The 20,069-nt window shown below is 40.0% G+C and overlaps 1 protein-coding gene across 2 annotated transcripts in view; it reads left to right on the forward strand.

Moving 5' to 3' along the window:
* Window positions 1-71: 71 nt before the first annotated feature.
* The window catches only part of EIF5B (eukaryotic translation initiation factor 5B), a 53,867-nt gene continuing 33,869 nt past the window's right edge, over window positions 72-20,069 (forward strand). For both annotated transcript variants that reach the window (XM_004615796.3, XM_055120099.1), the window contains exons 1-3: window positions 72-251; window positions 19,593-19,718; window positions 19,820-19,904. In XM_004615796.3, coding sequence (XP_004615853.1) covers window positions 217-251; window positions 19,593-19,718; window positions 19,820-19,904 — 246 coding nt within the window. In that variant the 5' untranslated portion in view covers window positions 72-216. The remainder of the gene's footprint in view (window positions 252-19,592; window positions 19,719-19,819; window positions 19,905-20,069) is intronic.

Consider the following 20,069-nt stretch of genomic DNA (forward strand, 5'->3'; position numbering starts at 1 on the left):
TATCTGCCGCGCCGCTCTCGATGTGCTGCGCCTGCGTCCCCACGCCGAGGCGGCGGGCCGCTGCGCGTGCGCACTGCGCGCTCACACCATATGTGCCCTGTCCGGGTGCGCGGGTCTGTGGAGAGCCGGCTGCGGGCGGCGGCGGCGGCGCCGGGGGACTGAGTGTCTGCGAGGGCCGGAGCCGACGGCGGGGGCCACGGGCGCCGTTGACACGCGATGGGGAAGAAACAGAAAAACAAGAGCGAGGACAGGTAGCCAGTGGTGGCAGCCGCGCTCGAGAGCGGGTCGCGCGGGCTCGGCCGGCGCGGGTGGAACGGGGCGAGGCGCGAGCCCCTGCGCCCGCGGTCACCGGGGCCCGACCCGGAGGGGCGCGCGGGCCCGAGAGTCAGCTGAGGCGGCTGGTCCCCCGGACCTGAGGAGATTCCCGGGCCTGAGGAGCGGGTCAGCTCCGGGCGGCTGGTCCCACCCGGTCCTGAGGAGATTCCCGGTTGAGGAGCGGGGCTCCCGCGGGCCCGAGGATCAGCGCCGGGTGGCTGGACCCCCCCGGTCCTGAGAGGCCAGCTCCGAGCGGCTGGTTCCCCCTGGTCCTGAGAGGCCAGCTCCGGGCGGCTGGTCCCCCTGTCCAGGAGATTCCGGGCCTGAGGAGCCGGGCTCCGGTGGGGCCGCGCCGGGCCCCGAAGTCAGGCAGAGTTCAGCCGCTGGGTCGCCGGAGGTTTCGTCCTACTCCCGGAAACTCGGCCCGAGCCCGACCCGGTTCTCCCTGTGGGGCCGGTGGCCCGGACAGCCTCGCCGCCTGGCGTTTTCCGCCTTCCGGCTCCCGTGCTGTCGAGCACCTCCCTCGAGGGGAGGAGGCGACGCCGACCCCCGGGACTGCTGCTGCGGAGACGCTGACGGGAGCGCGGATGGCCAGCCCGAGACTTCGGGCGTTTCGGAACGGTGCCGTGCGCCCCGCTGGAGTGTCTACGCTTTTGTTTCCCCTCTGTTGGGCGCTTGCTTCTGGGAGCGAACATCTGTTACTTTCCACCTTGGTGGACCCAGTTGGCTGGGTTCGGAAACTCGGGGGAGGAGTCAGTTACATGCAAAAGAGCAAACCGGCAGCCCCACCTGAGGCAGTCCCGAAGCCAGAGTGAGACTAGTAGTTAGTCCCGAAGCTGGAGTGAGATCACTGGTTATGAGTTAGTCCTGAAGCTGGAGATCACTAGTTATGAGTTAGTCCTATAGCTGGAGTGAGATCACTAGTTATAACTTAGGCAGTCCTGAGGTTGGAATAAGATAACGAGTTATGGGCTGGGATAACTAGTTATGGGGGTGATTTCTTACCTGGCACTCACTGGTGAGTGGAGTTACCCAAGTGAGGCATGGATTTTAATGACAGGTCTACTGGAGGAAGTTAGTCGATTGAAGAATGGAATTTGTTGTTAAACCTGATAAATATGAAAATGTAAGCAGAATTCTAGGCTATATAATGGGATAGTATTTCTCACCTTTTGACAGCATTTTTGGGATACATCCCCTCTTTCCCTGACCCCCGCCCCCACCCCACTCTCCGTGGGTATTTCAAAGCAAATCTCAGCATTCTTTCATGTGTAAATCTCTCAGGTGTATCTGAAAGACCAACATTGGAAGGTTTAAACAGCCACAGAAACATGTCATGAAGCACAGCCAAGACGTCATCATCAAACTTTAGGAGTATTAACAGTGGTTTCAGACCTATTGTCAATAATCAGTCATCTTTAAATTTTTCTGAATCATATTAAAATTATGTTAGTACATACAATGTTTGATTCAGGACTGTAGAAGTCTATTCTTTAGTTTAAAAAAGCACACTTTTTTCCCTTTCACTTGCAGTTTTTCCTTCCCAGACTTTCACAATGGAAAAAAAGCTATTCTGAGGGAAGGTATTCTTGTTTGTGTGTGTGTGTGTGTGTTTTCATTAAAAAAATTTTTTTTGGGGGGGTCACACCCGGCGTTGCACAGGTGTTATTCCTGGCAATGCTGGGGGACCATATGGGATGCTGGGATTTGAACCCCTGTTGGCCGCATGCAAGGCAAACTCCCTACTCACTGTGCTATCGCTCCAGCCCCTGTGTTTAAGAGAGAAGTAGATATCTCGTTGATTTTATGTGGATAACAAAGTTTACAAACACTGGCAACGAGTTTTTTTTTTTTTTAAATAGAATTTTGCTTGAGTACTTTCTGAATTGTATCTGAGAAATTATAGCATTGTTGTTGAAGTCCTCTTTGACTACAAGTGCATATCTTTTTAAAATCTGTCGTTCCACATTATTTTGGAGTGGGAGAGGAGTACCAATGTTGTGTGAGCTAGTTTGCTTTGGTCTTTGTACATTTAAATAGTGCTTTGAAGTTATTTTCAACTTTAATAAAAGGAACAAATTTTAAAAAATACAAGAACTGAGAAGAACATCTGGGAGAAAAAGCTTGTTTTAGGATTGTTGCTCTGTAAAATGAAATGATTAATTTTATTCTTTTTTGAAGACTCATCATAAAGATTTTATATTCATCCCACTTATTTATTCTCAAAATATTATAAGTCAAACATGTTTCTAGCCAGGAAGAATTAAATGAGAAGTGATCAGCTTCCTACTGGATAAGGAGTTGGTAAGACTGAGCCTCTTACTAGTGTTTGGAAACATTAAATATGTAACAAAATTTTTATATTTAAAGATTAAATATAATAGATTAAGTATTGCCATTATAAAAGGCAGTATTATCATTATTTTCCTATGACCTTCCCAGTCATCATTTATACAGTGGGACCTCCTTTTGAGGAGCTCTAGCACTGTCCTGTGCTTTTACACAATATGAGATGTTCTCTTATTAATTATAGGAACAAAAGAATTTAGGTTATCTTTTTGTAAGTTATACCAAGAGTGGCACCTGTAATGACTCAAAATTTGCTTTTAACTACTGAAAATGCTCGTCGTTAAGGACAAACTCCCTCTTCTTTTGGAAGTTCTATCTCTGAAGCAGCTGCGTAGTCTTTAGATAATTGCCTTCTATTAGACATTGGTTCTACTTGTAAGGTATAAATCAGTGTAACTTTCTTTTCCTGGAATAGAAAATGTGACCTGCCTAAGGAATGTATTCAGAGTAGGTGAATTTGAGTAGGTGAATTTATGTATGAGTTGAAGCGTGCTCAGAAGCTTCCCAGACAGGAAGCAGTATAATTGGCAGGTTGTCCAAATAGTCTAGTATAACAAAGGAATTTTTTTCTCACTTCTAGAAATTTGAATTAATGAAACTTCCTTGCATTAGATACGAAAAGAGTAAGATAGTTTGAGAATTTTTTTTGATTTTGTTTCTACACTGATAATTTAGGAAGCTGTTATGTTGGAGGAACCATGCTGATTTGCCATAAATTATTTTTAAAAAAGATAATACAACTTTATAATAACCTCTCTTACCTTCTAAGTTAGTAATCTTGTTGGGAAGTTAGTATAGCTACTTTTGATATTTGCTTTCTGATTGTACTTTGCTTGCAAGTTTATTCCAGTCTTGGGGTTCTGTAAGGTAAACAAAGTCTTTTTTTTTTTCCTTTTGTTTTTTGGCTCATACCCAGCAATGCTCAGGGGTTACTCCTGGTTCTGCACTCAGGAATTACTCCTGGTAGTGCTGGGAGATAATATGGGATGCTGCCTATCAAACCCCAGGTCAACCATGTGCAAGGCAAATGCTCTACCCACTGTACTATCTTAATGGCCCTGGTGTACAAAGTCTTAACTGAGAAACTGAGTCTTAGTATAGAATAACAGTTCTCAAATTTTTATGTTCTAGGACCCCTTTAATTTTTAAAAAGTGAAGCAAGGTAGTTTTTATTGAACAAAATTTAGGAAGATGAGGGGAGAGAATGAGAGGAAATACATTTTTTTTAAATTAAAGAGCTGTAATTTACAAAGTTATTGATAGTTGAATTTTAGGTATCTAACATTTCAACAATCCCACCACCAAGTGTCAGCTTCCTTCTATAAGTGTTTCCATATTCCCTCCACACCCTAATCCCAACCCCATCCTCACTTGTCAACTTGACAGGCATATTATAAAATTTCATGTTTTCAGTTTTTTTGAGTCTGTTTTGGATATCTGGTTATACCACTCATTTATCACAGGTGAATGGTAACAGTGAAGATCTGATGCCTATTCACATATCACTTCCAGTTTTCCTCTTCTCTCTTATTTTCCCCTCCTCTTTTCTCTAAACACTGGGATGATTTAGGTATCCACCTTTATTGTATTTCCTCATCTAGTATTCTGTATACCTCAGGTAAGTAAGGTCATCCTATATTTCTTTCTTCTGTCTTACTTTACTCAATACAGTATCTTCAAGTTCCAGCCAGGTTACAGCAAATACATGATTTCCTTATTCCTTGCAGCTGTGTCTGTATACCACATTTTCGTAAGTCTTTAATCTGTCGTTGGGCACTAGATTGATCTCATATGTTAGGTGTTGTACAGAATGCAGTAATGAGTAATGATGTGCATGTGTCCTTTTAGGAGAGTGTTTTTATGTCCTGGGGGTAGAAGCCCCAAAGTTTAGTTTTAGCCCATGTTTCTTTTGCCATGCAGAAGCTTTTTAATTCCATGTAGTCCAATTCATTTATTTTTTTTTTGTGTGTGTGTTGCCTTTGCCAGTGGTATCAGATCACTGAAGACACCTTTGAGGTCCAAATCTAGAAGTGTTTTACCTCTATTTTCCTCAGTGTACTTTATAGTTTCTGGTTGAATCACATGGTCTTTGATCCATTTTGAATTGACTTTTGTGTGAGCTGTAAGATGGATCTAGCTTTAATTTCTTACATGTAGTTATCCAGTTTTCCCAGCATTGTTGTTAAAAGGGACTGGAGCGATAGCACAGCGGGTAGGGTGTTTGCCTTGCACTTGATTCGTTTGTCCTCTCGGAGAGCCCAGAAAGCTACTGAGAGTATCCTTCCCATATGGCAGAGCCTGGCAAGCTACCCGTGGTGTTTTTGATATGCCAAAAAAAAGTAGAGGCAAGGTGGGATAGAGGGGATGGAGTGGGTGTGGTGGGAGGGATGGTGGGACCATTGGTGATGGAAAATGGGCACTGGTGGAGGGTTGGGTACTCAATCATTGTATGACTGAAGCGCAAGCATGAAAGTTTGTAAGTCTGTCACTGTACCTCACGGTGATTCACTAATAAAAAATAAAAAAACCCAGTAACAACATGTCTCACAATGGAGAGGTTACTGGTGTCCACTCAGGCAAATCGACGAACAGTGGGATGGGACGACAGTGCTACAGTGCTATTGTTAAAAGAGGTCATCTTTATTCTTATTTCATGTTCTCAGCTCCTTTATAAAAAATTAACTGTCTGTATGTATGGGTATATGTCATAGGTATTTGATTCTGACCTGTAGTAGAGGGTAGATAGAGTAGAGGGTCTATCTCTATTCCAGTACTATGCAGTTTTGATCACTATAGCTTTATAATACAGTTCCAAATTAGATCATGAAATTCCTCCTAATGTTTTATTTTTTCAATATAGCTTGGCTATTTGTTCGTGGGCTTTTCTGATCCCATATAAACCTTACTACTAACTTTTCTATTTTCTAGATCGTAGAAGAATGTCCTGAATTTGGATGGGATTGTGTTGTATCTGCCTAATAGCTTAGGTAGAATAGTCATTTAAAAATAGTGATTTTTTTCCAATTCATGAACATGGCATTTTTTTCCCCACTTCCTAAGGTTTTATATCTTTTTCTTAAGTGATTTAAAGTTGTCATGGTATAAATCTCACACTTCTTTTGTTAAGCTGACTCCTAGTTATGTGATGTTTTGTGATACTATTTTAAATGAGATGTACTCCTTGGTCACTTTCTGCTCAGATTCATTCTTGTATATAAGAGTGCAACTTACGGGGGCTGGAGCAGTAGCACAGCGGGTAGGGCGTTTTCCTTGCATGCAGCTGACCCAGGTTGTATTCCCAGCATCCCGTATGGTCCCCTGAGCACCGCCAGGAGTAAGTCCTGAGTGCAGAGCCAGGAGTAACCCCTGTGCATCGCCAGGTGTGACCCAAAAAGCAAAAAGCAAAAAAAAAAAAAGAGTGCAATTTATTTTTGAGTATTGACTTTGTACCTGGCCACTTTGTTGTATTGGTTTATTGTTTTTAGAAGCTTTTTTTTGTGTGTGGAGTTTTTAGAGTTTTCTATGTACATCATCTTGTTACTTGCAAGTAGTGATACTTTGTGTTCTTTTCCAATTTGGATTATTTTTATTTCTTTTTCTTCCCTGATTGCTATAGCCAGGATTTTTAATGCTGTGTTAAATAGAAGTGAAGAGAGTGGACATCCTTATCTTCAAGGATAATCTCAGACGGAATTCTTTTTTTAAAATCATTTCAAAATTACATGTAATAGTATCACAAATTCTATTTTATAGATATAGCACATTTAGTAAATCATCAGTTGGACATTGGCATTCTATTTTTTTGCTATTATGAATAATATGCTTTAAAAATTGATGTATAATTTTGTATAGGTATATTTTAAGTTACTGTGATTATATACCCAAGTTAAATTACTGGGTCATATTGTAACTTGTATGTGTAACTTCTCAAGAACGTTCAAGCTGTATAACTTTTCTATCATGAAATGCTAAAGCTGCCCCACTGTTGTTGCACTGTAGCACTGCACTGTCTTCCCGTTATTCATCAATTTGCTTGAGCGGGCACCAGTAACGCCTCCATTATGAGACTTGTTACTGTGTTTGGTATGTTGAATACGCCACGGGTAGCTTGCCAGGCTCTGCTGTGTGGGCGGGATACTCTTGGTAGCTTGCCGGGATCTCCAAGAGGGACGGGACCTCCGAGAGGGATGGAGGAATCAAACCTGGCTCGGCCATCTGCAAGGCAAACATCCTACCCGCTGTGCTATCGCTTCAGTCCCTTTTAACAACAGTGCTGGGAAATAATATATTCAAAATGCAGGTACTTGATCAGATTGGCAAATGCTGTTATTTTGTTGCTTTTTTTGTTTGATTTTGTTTGGGGGCTACATCTGGCAGTGCTCAGGAATCACTCCTGGCAGGGCTAGAGGGGCTAGAGGGCTATGGAGTGCAGGGGGATTGAACCAGGGTTGGCCGAGTGGTGCTCAGGGCTTACTCCTGACTCTGCATTCAGGGGCACTCCTGGAGAATATGGGGACCTGTGGGGTGCTGAGGATTGAACCAAGGTCGACTGTGTGTAAGACAAGCACCCTACCTGCTGTACTGTGTCTCTGGCCCTCCTTTTCTTACTTAGTCCTTTGATTCTGTAATGCATACACATACAATGCATGTCAGTTATTGGCAAAAGTGACTCCTTTGCTTCTGTCTCCCTTTAGGATAAATAAGAATTACTGACAAATAATAGTACAGAATACATAAATATTTTAAATCTTTATCTTTATTAAATAGTACAGGATACAGAAATATTTTAAATCCTTATTGAAATAATCACAGTATATTAATTGCTCTAGCAGTAACCATAATATTTATACTAAATTTTTTCCTATTTTGGTTTGTGGGCCATTCTTAGTGGTGCTTAGAGGTTTCATCTGTACCAAATTGGTACTCTAGTTGTTCCAGGGTTTTAACCTATTTATGTACTTATTTGAGATCTATCTTTTGGCAAACATTAAATGAATTTTTATCATTATAATTTGGTAAAGTATCATGAGTTTAAATTCAGGTGTGTGTATGATTAATGGTATATTTAACCTTCTTTCAGACATTTTTTTTTAATCATTTGTGTCAATTTTTGCCATGTTTTGTTTTTATTTTCTTGTATTTTGTCTTTTCCTCATATTGTTAGAATTTATATATTTTCTTTCTTTCTTCCTTTCTTCCTTTCTCTTTTTTTCTTTCTTTCTTTCTTTCTGTTTTGACTTTAAGGTGACCTTGCATGCATACACAAAGTCAACAGTTAATGGCTCTATTAAACAATAAAAGCACAATAGTGATATTGCCTTGTATTTTATTAGTTTTGGGGGCAGACCTAGTGGTATATCAGGGGCAGCTCACAGCACTGTACTTGGGAGTTGCGCCCAGTGATGCTCAGGGCACCCTAAGTGTCAGGCAGTATATCTGGTGTTCCAACATTCAAAGCTCTGCTCCAGCCCTTTGAATCTTCTCCCTGGCCTGGCCAGTATTTTTAGTTATATTTTACAATCCCCATTACAAGTCTTGTGGCAACCTTGAGTTGATCCCTAGCACCACATGTTCTCCCAAACATCACTGGGTGTGACCTGAGAACTGCCTGGAGTGACCCTTGAGTACATAGCCATTATTAAGCCCAAGACATTACAAAACAAAAGAAAAAGTTTGTTATTTAATATTGCATTATAGGAGCTCTTTATGTATTATAGACAAATCCTTCATCAGATACAGTCCCCCCTCCAGTCTGTTTACCTTTTTGTTTAGAATTTAAAAAAAAAGTTGCAGGTTTATATGCAATTAGAAGAATAATACAAGAGCTCTCTAGATACCTTCTACTCCTTTCTTCCCAGTAATAGCATATTGCAGAACGTAGACAGTTTCACAGTTTTTAAAACATAATTTTTATTTATGCACTGGGATTTACAATATTGTTACTCCGACTAGTTTTTTAAGTTAATGTTTTATTTTTAATTTTTTAAATTTTTATAAAGTTATTCACAATATTTGATTACATTTAATACTTGAACACCAATCCCACCACTATTACACCTTCCCACCACCATATTTTGGATGTTTCCATCCCGAACCCCAAACTCTGCCTCCAAAGCAGAACCAAAATAATTTATTTTGAAGTTAATGTTTTTTTTAAGGCATCATGATTTACGCATAGTTGAGTTACAGGTGCATGATGTTCCAACATAAATTTTTCAACATAAATTCTACCACTTAGCAAGTTTTCTCCACTTCTATCCTAAGGTTCCTTGTCATGCCCCATTTGACTCTTTGGTAAGCACATTTGTTTTTCCCATAGTTCTTCTTATTTTTCAGAAATGTTGTTTGAGACACCATGATTTACAAACTTGTTCACAATAGAGTTGTTTTAGGCATTTCAGTGCCAATCCTACCACTAGTGTTCCCTTCCTTCCACCAATATCCCCTGGTTCTCTCTCACACCCCAGCATACCCTCTTGGAAAGCATATAGAAAATTTATTTTGTTATTTGATTCAATAAAACTTAAGGAATGGCAGATAGAATTATCAGAAAATAAATCAAAATCCAGTTTGTAATGATGAATTGCCTTATGTTTTTAACTTTTCTTAATCTAGTAGAGGACAACCATGTGCACCAAAATTAATGAGTTCTGTACTCGTTTCCACATGAAGGGAAGTTTCTTCTGTCCTTTAAAGGAGTTCTTTCAATGTTTCTTGAAAAACTAGTCTCAGGTCTATGGATTCCCTAAGCTGTTGCCATCCATGAATCTCTGTATAGTTCCTTCAGATCTGAATGATAGCGAAGCTCATTAAAGTATGCTTGGTGAGGTGTTCATGTTGTTGAGTTTTTGTACTCTATCCTTCCATATTCTTCTGGCTTTGTAGAATCTCATTTGATAGATTTGCTGTACATCGTACAGGCTTTCCTTTATATGTAAATTTATATGTAAATTTACTCAGCTTCTGTTACTCCCTTGAGAACTTCTACTGACTTCTTAAGTATCACCTACCATGTTCTTCATTTCTGTAGTTTCTGATTGTAATAGTTTTTCCATTTTGACTCATGTTCTTGTGCTTTGCTAACAGTCTGTCCTCTTGTTTCTTTGAACTCATTGAATGGCCTCATCATAGTGCCAGTAAGGACTCTTTCTGAGGGTTTATTGGTGTTGGTTATGTCTTCAGTGATACTGTTTTCACTCATTGAGCTTGATGGGCTTCTATTTCCTTATTGTTTTTCTAGTGTTCCTGTTGTGTTGGAGGTGAGTCTTTGTAGTTGTGTCCTGTCTGTGTGTCCATCCCCTAACCCCCACCCCTGGAAGTTACTGAGGAGTCAAATTGGGGATTCCTCTCTGTCTTTTCCCATGCTCACAGAATGATTGGAAGAGTAACTGAGCAGCAAGTAATTTGTTGAATGTCATAGGGCAGCTTGGAGCTGCACAATTCAGGAGCTGCTGTGGAGGCTGCTGGTCCCCACTCGGTAGGGTGGGGTTCTGCCTCCAGTTCCACAATAGGCCTGGTGATAATCAGCCATAGGCAAGCCTCATCTGCCATGATTGAGCAGCAGGCAGGTCAGAGTTGGTTCTTTTGAAACTTAGGCACCTTGACATACAGTACATATAAGGGTCTGTGCATCACTTTCCAGCACCATACGCTCTACCAGGGTGTCTTCCTCACACAGCATCCCAGTGTGCTTCCTACTAAAAACCAGTTTTGTTTCTGTTGTGTTTGGGCAGTTATTTCCTTACTGAATTCATATACCCCACGTGTGACGGAGATCGTTCTGTATCTGTTGGTCTCCAGGTTGACATTCTGCAATGGTACTTTACAGATCCATCCATATAGCAAATTGCATCATTTCATCTTTGTATAGGTACCATAGTTTCTTTATCCAGTCATCTAGTACATTCAGGTTGTTTACACTGAGTAAACAACTATTGTACATAGGCTATTGGTTATTGTGCATAGTGCTGCAATGATTCATAGGAGTACAAATGTCTTCTGAATAGAGCTTTTGGGCCCTTGGGGTAGATGCTAAGTAGTAGAATTGGTGGGTCATATGGAATCTCAATTTCTAGTGTTTTGATTGTTTTCTTGGGGTGGGGATGGGTCATACTTGGAGATCCTCAGCAGTTGCTCCTGGCTCTTAACTCAGGAGTTACTCAGGGGTGCTCAGGGGACCATATGGTATGCCAGGGATCAAACCTCGGTCAATCATGTTCAAGGCAAACACCCTGCCTGCTGTGCTATTCTATTGTTTTGAGAAGTGAAGTGTGAATATTGTTTTCCAAAGACTGGACTGGTCCACATGGTAACACTGGTTGTTTTTGTTCTGTGTGATGTGTACCAGTCTCATTGATGTGAGGTGATATCTCATTATTGTTTTAATTTTCCTTTTCCCTCATGATAAGTGATGCAGAGCATATTTTGGCTATCTTATGTCTTTGAGGAAGTTTCTGTTCATCTCTTCACCCCATTTTTTGATGGGTTTGGTTTTGTTCTTGTCAGGTTCTACCAATGCTTTATATATTTTGAATGTTAACCTACTATCAGATGAGTAGTGGGCAAATTCTCCACCTCACATTTGTGAGGTGTCTTTATTCTGGTCATTGTTTCTTTTGCAGTGCAGAAGCTTCTTAGGTTTATACATTCCCATTTTTCCTTGCTTCAGTTTGCTGGACTAAAGTCATTGAATCATTGAAAATTAGGTATCTCTAGCTAGAATGTCATCAGGTATCCTACCTGTGTATTCCTCTGTACAATTTAGGTCTGATCTTAAGGTCTTGAATCGATTTTTTGGTTTGTTTTTGGGCCACACCTGGCTATGCTCAAGGTTTTCTCTTCTTTCTGGACTCAGATTACTTCTGGTTTGGGAGGACCAAATATGGATATGCCAGGGATTGAGCATTGATCAGCTGCTTGCCAGGCAAGTACTGTACCTGCTATCCTATTGTGTTGGTCCCTTCATAAGCCAGTTTGATTTGACTTTTTTTGTGCATAATGTTAGAAAGGGGTTTGAATTCTTTTCTTTGCATGAGGCTAACCAGTTTCCCCTGCACCATTTGTTGAAGAGACTTCTCTTGCTTCACATTATAATTTTTTTCTTCTTTGTCAAACAAATATTCACGTACCTGGGGATTTGTTTCTGGACTCTCAGTTCTATTTTATTGAGCTGAAGTTCTGCCATGTTCCGGTCTTGTATTATTATTATTATTATTATTATTTAATCACTACAACTTTATAATATACTTTGAAGTTGGGGAAAGAGACCCTTCCATCTTTATCTTTCCTTCAGTGCTTTGGCTTTGGAGGAGGTTTTATTTTATTTTTTTTGGAGGTTTTATTATACCATATAAATTTCAAACAGTGTTTAATCTGTGTCCTAAAAATATTATGGGTATTTTTAAAGGAACTGTGTTGAATGTGTATAGTGCTTTGGGCAAGATTGTCATTTTGACTATACTGGTCTTTCCCATCCATTAACAGGGGGTGTGTTTCCATTTTGTCATATCCTCTTATTTTACTGGAGATTTGAAGTTTTCTTTGTATAAGTCTTTAACCTCTTTTGTTAAGCTGATCCCTGGTAATTGATTTTTTTGTGAGGCACAGTTGTAAATGGATTAAATATTTTTCTTTCTTTTTCTATTTTATTATTTGCATATAGAAAGCCTATGGCTTTCTGCACATGTGATTTTTTATAGTCTGCCTTGTTACTGTGCAAGTTTATTGTTTTTAGTAGTCTTTTAGAGTCTTGAGGGTTTCCTAAGTACAGTATGTTATCAGTGAATAGTGAGACCTTGACTTCTTCTTTTCAGCCTATACTTACTGTCTCTTTCTTGCCTAATTGCTATGGCTAGAACTTCCAGTACTATATTGAATAGTAGTGGTGAGGGCTGGCAGCCTTGTCTTGTGCCAGTCAGAGAGGGAAGATTTTCAGTTTTTCACCACTGAGAATGCTGTTTGCTATGGGTTTGTGGTAAATGACTTTACATTGGGGCTTTAAATTCAACCTCCATTTTAGTGAGAGGGTTTTATTTTTTGTTCTCTTACTTTAGTCAGGGTGGAGTGAGCACTTGCTCTTTGCAGGAAAGGAGAGTCAGTCCTAGGCCTTACACAGGATTTATAGGCTCTGTCTTACTTGGCAGAAAGGAGTAGACGAGCAGTGAAGTAAAAACTGATTTTATTTGGAGGTTTTTTAAGGAAGAAGGGGAAGGAGGGAGAGAAAGTGAGAGTAACGCGCTCAAGGGAGAATGTGGGCTTTTCCAAAAGTGGAGAGAGCCTCAGTACACATCTCTAAAAGGGAGATGTGTACTTCGCCAAGTGGGCAAAGCAGCATGTGGAATCAGTCAGCCTATGTGCACCCTTCCTTTGTTCCAGATGGCTTTTATTCGGTTTCTCCAATCTGCCCCCACATGGGGCTTTTTAGCTAGGTAAGAGTTCATTGCAAGGGTTGGCTGCCTTTTGGTGTGGATTTTTGCTTGAAGAGGTGGGGGTCATTCAAGTGTCATAAATCTCCTTTGGTTCCTTATTTGCGATCTGTCTTTGCTGAAGTTTGTGTCTCTGTGGGGTCCAGCCTCCACAAAGTCTGTCACTGGTGCCAGGAAGATCTTGTCAGGCCTAGCCTTAATTCTTGCAGTTTCTGTGTTACTTGATTATTAATTCTTAGAAATTCCATCGCTGTGGGCCTTCTCCCCTCTCTCTCTCTGCTTGCCTCAGTAGTACAATGAGTTAGTTAGGCACTTGCCTTGCACGCAGACAACCTGGGTTTTGATCCATAGTCCCCCCAGAACTGCCAAACAAATAACATCCCCCACTATACTGGAGTGGACGTGGAGGCATTCTCTTGGTCTGTGATGGTCCATTTTGTTTTTAGCGTGCATTTCCTAAAAAGCTAATTTTCACTAAAGTGCATTTTCCCCATGTCTTTTACCTGGTTTGTTAGGTCTTTTGCAGAGGGCCATATTTGTTCGTGTTTTGGGCCATCAGGGTCACACCCAGTGGTGCTCAAGGAGCCATGTTATGAGGGGCGTACACCTGAGGCCTTCAGACGTGATAAGGCATTTTCTTTATTGCCTGAGCTTCATCCCTGGCCCTGAAATATTTGTTTAGAAGTTTTCCTGTGTTCTAGAGCTAGTCCTTTTTCAGATACATCATTTGCATATACATCCCTTCCATTCTATAAATTCATTTTTCCTCATTACCTTCAGTAGGTGTTTTTTTTTTTTTTTTACTCTTGTTTTTGGTTTTTGTTTTCTGTATAGTCAAGTTTTATAATGTTGATGAAGTCCAACTTTAGGGAGAATAAATACTGTACTCTAAATTTCAAGTCTTAAAACTCTGCCTAGTGTTTAAGCTTAAGAATTTTCATTTTTTTCTAAAAAGTTTATATTTTAATGTTTTTCTTTTGGTTCTTGACTTTTTTGTCATTTTATTTTTTGGCTATACCTGACTGAACTTAGGGCTTACTCCTTGATCTGTGCTCAGAGATCTCATCTTGGGGGTGGGGACCATATGATACAGGGATAAAACCTGGGTCAGCCAAATGCAAGGAAAGTGCCTTGCCTGCTATACTATCTCTCCCTTGACTTGATTTTTGTGTAAATAGTATTTTAATTTAATTTGTATGTAGTACTGCACTGTAGCACTGTCGTCCCGTTGTTCATTGATTTGCTTGAGTGGGCACCAGTAATGTCTCCATTGTGAGACTTGTTGTTACTGTTTTTGGTATATCGAATCCACCACCACGGGTAGCTTGCCGGGCTCTCCAAGAGGAACGGAGGAATCAACCCAGGTCAGCCTTGTGCAAGGCAAATGCCCTACTCGCCATGCTATCGCTCCAGTCCAGTTTGTATGTATATTTATTTAACTTTAACATCATTTGTTGAAAAAAGCTATCTTTCTGACATTGAGTTGGTTTGTACTTTGTCAGACATACTTACGTGGGATCTGTTTTGGGGTTCTGTTCGATTGCTGTCTATACTATCCTTCTACCGGTACTACATACTTTTGGTTCTTGTTATACAGTGTGTTTAGTGTTGAAATCTGGTAAAGTGATTCCTCCACTCCCACCCTCAAGAATTGTTTTCATCTGTCAAGTTCTTTTGGATTTCCACATGAAGATCAGAGTGATCTTGTCTATATTGGCTGTATTCCCCCAAATCTTGCTGGGGTTTTGATTGAAAGTGCCTTAATCCCTGTATTTCATTTCTGAGAGAATGTTTTTACTATGAACCTTACAGCTTTTGAACACGCTGTATCTCTCCATTTCATTTTGGTTATCTTGGGTTTATTTTGATAGTATTTAAAAATTTTCAGTAAGTTACCCTTTTTATATTAGATTCATCACCATATCACTGTATCACTGTCATCCCATTGTTCATCGATTTACTTGAGCGGGCGCCAGTAACATCTCCATTCGTCCCAGCCCTGAGGTTTTAGCAGCCTTTCCTTACTCGTCTTTCCCAAGGATTGGAGGTTCTTTCAGGGTCAGGGGAATGAGACCTATTATTGTTACTGTATTTGGCATATTGAATACGCGACAGGGAACTTGCCAGGCTCTGCTGTGCAGGCAGGATACTCTCAGAAGCTTACCAGGTTCTGCCGTGCAGGCAGGATACTCTGGGAAGTTTGCCGGGCTCTCCAAGAGGCATATATATGATGATGTGCACGGTCCAGGAATATGTTCACTCATATGTGAGGCTTGGCAGAGCATGTGGAAAGGTTGGGCAGTGGAGGTCAGCTGCCAAGGATAGGTCACTTGGTGCAGGGAGGGCTCTTACCCGCTCCTTCTGGGGAGCCCTAAGTGAAAACAGCCTGGCGTGGAGTCCGGTGGCATGGTTACGGGGGCCTCATTTTATGCTCCCTTCCAGGAGAAGCAGCCATGAGTTCTGGAGGGTGGCTGGTGAGGAGATTACCTGGCGCTGGCAGGAGATGGCTTTTAAGTGTGACCCCTCGGTCGCCAGAGACTGGGGGAAGCGGGCAGAGCATCTTTGCTCTTGGGTCCCGTTGAGCCTAGAGTGCAAGATCTCAAAGTTCCGCAATACTGGGCTCCGTGGGACTTTGCTCCTGTCTGTGCTTGTGGAAATTAGATTTATACCAAATTATTTTATTTTCTTAATGATTGCATGCGTTATGGTATCCTTCAGGTTAAAAAAAATACCAAATTATCAGAATTGGAGAAATAGTACTGGGGGCTTTCCTTGAATGTGGCTGACTGCAGTTTGATCCCTGACACTGCATGTAGTCCCCTGAGCTCTGTCAGGTGTGGCCTCAAAACCACTAAATAAATAAATAAGCAGGTATACAGAAAAAGTTTTAGAGTTCCTGTATATCATACCCAGTTTTCCTTATTTTTAACATCTCATATTGTGTTGTACATTTGCTACAATGAAGGAAGGCGTATATCTTGCGCTGATACTAATTTGCTTCTTTTTTACTTTCTCATATTTATCCATGCACAATAGCACATTATATTTTGTAGTTTTTTTTTTTTCTGGCCTCCTTGTCTATACTAGTTCCTCAGATTATAGCATTTTCTGATGTTGTCATTGATACACCTGGTTCAGGTGTGGTATTTGTCTTTAGGATTTTATGCTGTAAAATCAACTTGTTTATTCTCTTTCCAGAGTGCTCTTTGGAAGTCACTGTGTGCTCTCCAAACTTAGAATTGGAAAGTTAAACATGAGCCATTTTTATCATTGGGACACTGTTTTGTTTTCATTTGGTCAGGTGGACTCTTTAGATCTTTTACCTGTTTTACCAGTATTTAAATATAGCTTTTATTGAGTCTGAGCAGCTCTTTATTTTGGATCCAGTTATTAATTTTCTCACTGTATGATTTATGTTTTATTTTTCTTACCAGCATACTTTTTAGGTCAGATTGTTAATTTTTTTTTCTTTTGTGGGCCACATCTGGCAGTTCTTGGGACTGTTCCTGGTTCTGTGCAGAGGGTAGCTGGGGGTGTGGGGGGCGGGGGGATGGGAGGGTTGGGGGAAAGATGACTGTGGTCTATGTGGTTCGGGGGTTGGACTGGAGCCTCTAGCCTGCAAAGAATGCTCAATCTGTCGAAACCTATTGAATCTTTTCTACAGCTTGAGATGTTTTTTTAATTTTACATTAGTATTTTTTTAATAAAATAAAAAGTCTTTTGTTTTTACTTCTTAAGGCAATTTTTAAATTGCTGAACTGAGAATCAACAGATTTTTCATTTTAGGCTTTTTCATGTTATAGTGTTCACTATTCTGAGTTGTTAATCAGTTTATTAGTATCCACAGAATGGTTTGTGATAGTATTTTATTTAAAATGTTTGAATTTACAAGGGAATTGACTTCCTAAGACTATTAAGGCTTCCAGTTTATGAACACATGATATTGTTTAGATCTTGACCTCTATTTCTTGTTTATTGAGTTATTTGAATTGGTGTTCGATTTTCCAAAATACATATTTTGTACTTCTTGATGTGGTCAAGTAGTACAATTAGGGACTGGAGCGATAGCACAGCAGGTAGGGCATTTGCCTTGCATGTGGCTGACCCTGGTTTGATTCCTCCGTCCTTTTCAGAGAGCCTGGTAAGCTACCAAGAGTATCCCGCCCACATGGCAGAGTATGGTAAGCTTCTCGTGGCATATTTGATATGCCAAAAACAGTAACAACGAGTCTTACAATGGACGTTACTGGTGCCCACCGAGCAAATTGATGAACAACGGTATGACATTGCTACAGATATGATCATATTTATTTATTTATTTATTTAACCTGTTGATATTATTGCCTTGTCATATGAATTTTGCATTCCAGAAGTGAATCACACTGTTTTTCCCTTAAACCTTCATTTTTTCTTTTTCTTTGTTTCTTCTCTTACTGGTTTTCCTGGAAGAGTTCCTGAAGGATTGAACTTTTGAAATATTTAATAGAACTCACCACAGAGCTTCTGGAGGGAAATTTTAAAAATAGTAGTCTAGGGACCCAGGGAGCTTGGCAAGTATTAGAGGACATAGCATTTCTGAGGCCCTGAGTTAAATTCGAAATACTATCAGTTGTGATCTTGTTAGCCTCCAAGTACTTTATAACTTGTGTGAGTACCAAATAGGCCTGCAATTTACTGGGCTGAGCATCATTGGGTGTAACTATTTCTAAAATATTTTATTGCTTTATTAGTTTGTTCACATAATTTATTTCTTGATTCTTTGGGGGACCACCGGAGTCACACTTGGCAGTACTCAGGAAATCTGTAGTTTCTGTGGACTGAACCTGGTGCCCTGTGGTGCCAGGCATGTGCTCCAACTCTTGGAGCTTCCTCCCTAGCCTCAAACCTGTTTAGTAGTTTGTCTTGCTAGGAAGTTTGCCTATTTTTATCTAAGTTAGCTGTTTCATTTGCATTGGGGTTTTTGGCTCAACAGCACAACCTATGCTGTACATGTGTGGAACTCTGGGTTCAATTCCCTGCACTGTAATCATCATAATAATAATAATAATATTAATAACAACAAATTAAATGTTCAGGAGGAAAAGATAAGCTACCAACAGGAAATAAATAAAGCAGGACTTCTAAGTGCTGCAGGTAGGGCTGTATGCGGCTGACCCGGGTTCGATTCCTCTGCCCCTCTCAGAGATCCCGGCAAGCTATCAGAGTATCTCGCCCTCACGGCAGAGCCTGGCAAGCTACCCATGGCGTATTCGATATGCCAAAAACAGTAACAGCAAGTCTCACAATGGAGACGTTACTGGTGCCCATTGCAGTTTATTTTCTGTAATACCCTTAAGAACAGTAAAATATATAAAAACAGGAACATCATTTCAGTTTTCACAAATTATTTGTAAAAGCATTAAATTGCTTTGTGCTTCTTAACATTTGCAATTTCTGGGTTATTGGCTTGCCATCTTACTAATCTCATTGAACATAGATACTCAGCTCTTTAAGGTTAAATACATGTATCATTTTGTTATTTCTCTTTAGAATTTCTTGTGAAATTGTTTTTATAACAAGGTGATATAACAAGGTTTCTCTTCATGAGGGCCATCATCTGCTATGGCTTTCTTTTCTTACTATATTATTCATTTGAATCTACTACTTTTTAAGATTAACCTCCTCGGTTTTCTGTGTATTCTACCCAGAACTTAAGTTTGTTCACATCAAGAAATATTGGCAGGTGAGGACAATTTAATCCAGGATGGAGCCAGAAATTAAATCAGATAGAAAAGATTGAGTAGGTTTGTTTCTGGATTTTGCAGTATTTAGTGAACCATTGTTAATTCATTTGTAATTTGGATATGTGGTCAGTCATCTTTTGCCCAGACTTTGTAAATGGTAAATGAAATAATAGAGTAGATTATAAATGTTCCTGCCAACTTTAAGATTTCCTCTATTTCAAGTACAAATATCTAAGTGTTGGGGCTGGAGTGATAGCACAGTGGATAAGGCGCTTCCCTTGCACGCAGCCGATCCAGGTTCGATTCCCATCATCCCATATTGTCCCCCGAGCACTGCCAGGAGTAATTCCTGAGTGCAGAGCCAGTAGGAACCCCTGTGCATTGCCAGGTATGACCCAAAAAACAAACAAAAAAAATAAAACCTAAGTGTTTAAATATATAAGTGGTAAATAGATATTTGTTAGTTGTAATTAGGTAATCAGGGTTTTATTTCCCTTTTATAAATTCTGTTGGGCACACACCCAAAACTTAGGTATCAATAATAATTTCCTTTATTTGATCCTGTTATATTCTTGGAGATCTTCATTAATGCTCCTTTGAGTTTTACTGAAACATACAGGAAGATTGAAAGGTAGATACGAAGAATTGTAATGAAGAACCTTGCCAAATAATTTTTTCCAGTGGACTTTAATGCACGAGAAAGAAAAATTATTGAAAAAAATGTTTTAAGGTAGAATGAGAATATTTCACACTAATACTTAGTTTTTGTTTTCTATTTAAGTGCTAAGGATGACATTGATCTTGATGCTTTGGCTGCAGAAATAGAAGGAGCTGGTGCTACTAAAGAACAGGAACCTCAAAAGTCAAAGGGGAAAAAGAAAAAGGAGAAAAAAAGACAAGACTTTGAGTAAGTATATTTTAAATATAATTTTTTTAAATTACCTTTGGTACTGGATTCACTTGCTAAATTAACTCATGCCTCAAAAAATATTTTTAATTCTTTCTTAGTGAAGATGATATATTGAAAGAACTGGAAGAATTGTCTTGGGAAGCTCAAGGCATAAAAGCTGACAAAGAAACTGCTACAATAAAGGTGAAAGACTTCTTTCTTTCTTCCATATACATGACTTACCAGTGCCAATTTTAGGGATTTCTTTTAAGGACATTTTGAGCAATGTTAACAGTTAAAAGTTTTTATAAATTTTCATGTCGAGTGGAAAGTTACTTAGAAATATAGAATATTTATAAAAATTTTTTG

Source organism: Sorex araneus, chromosome X, assembly GCF_027595985.1.
Source record: "Sorex araneus isolate mSorAra2 chromosome X, mSorAra2.pri, whole genome shotgun sequence".
NCBI lineage: Eukaryota > Metazoa > Chordata > Mammalia > Eulipotyphla > Soricidae > Sorex > Sorex araneus.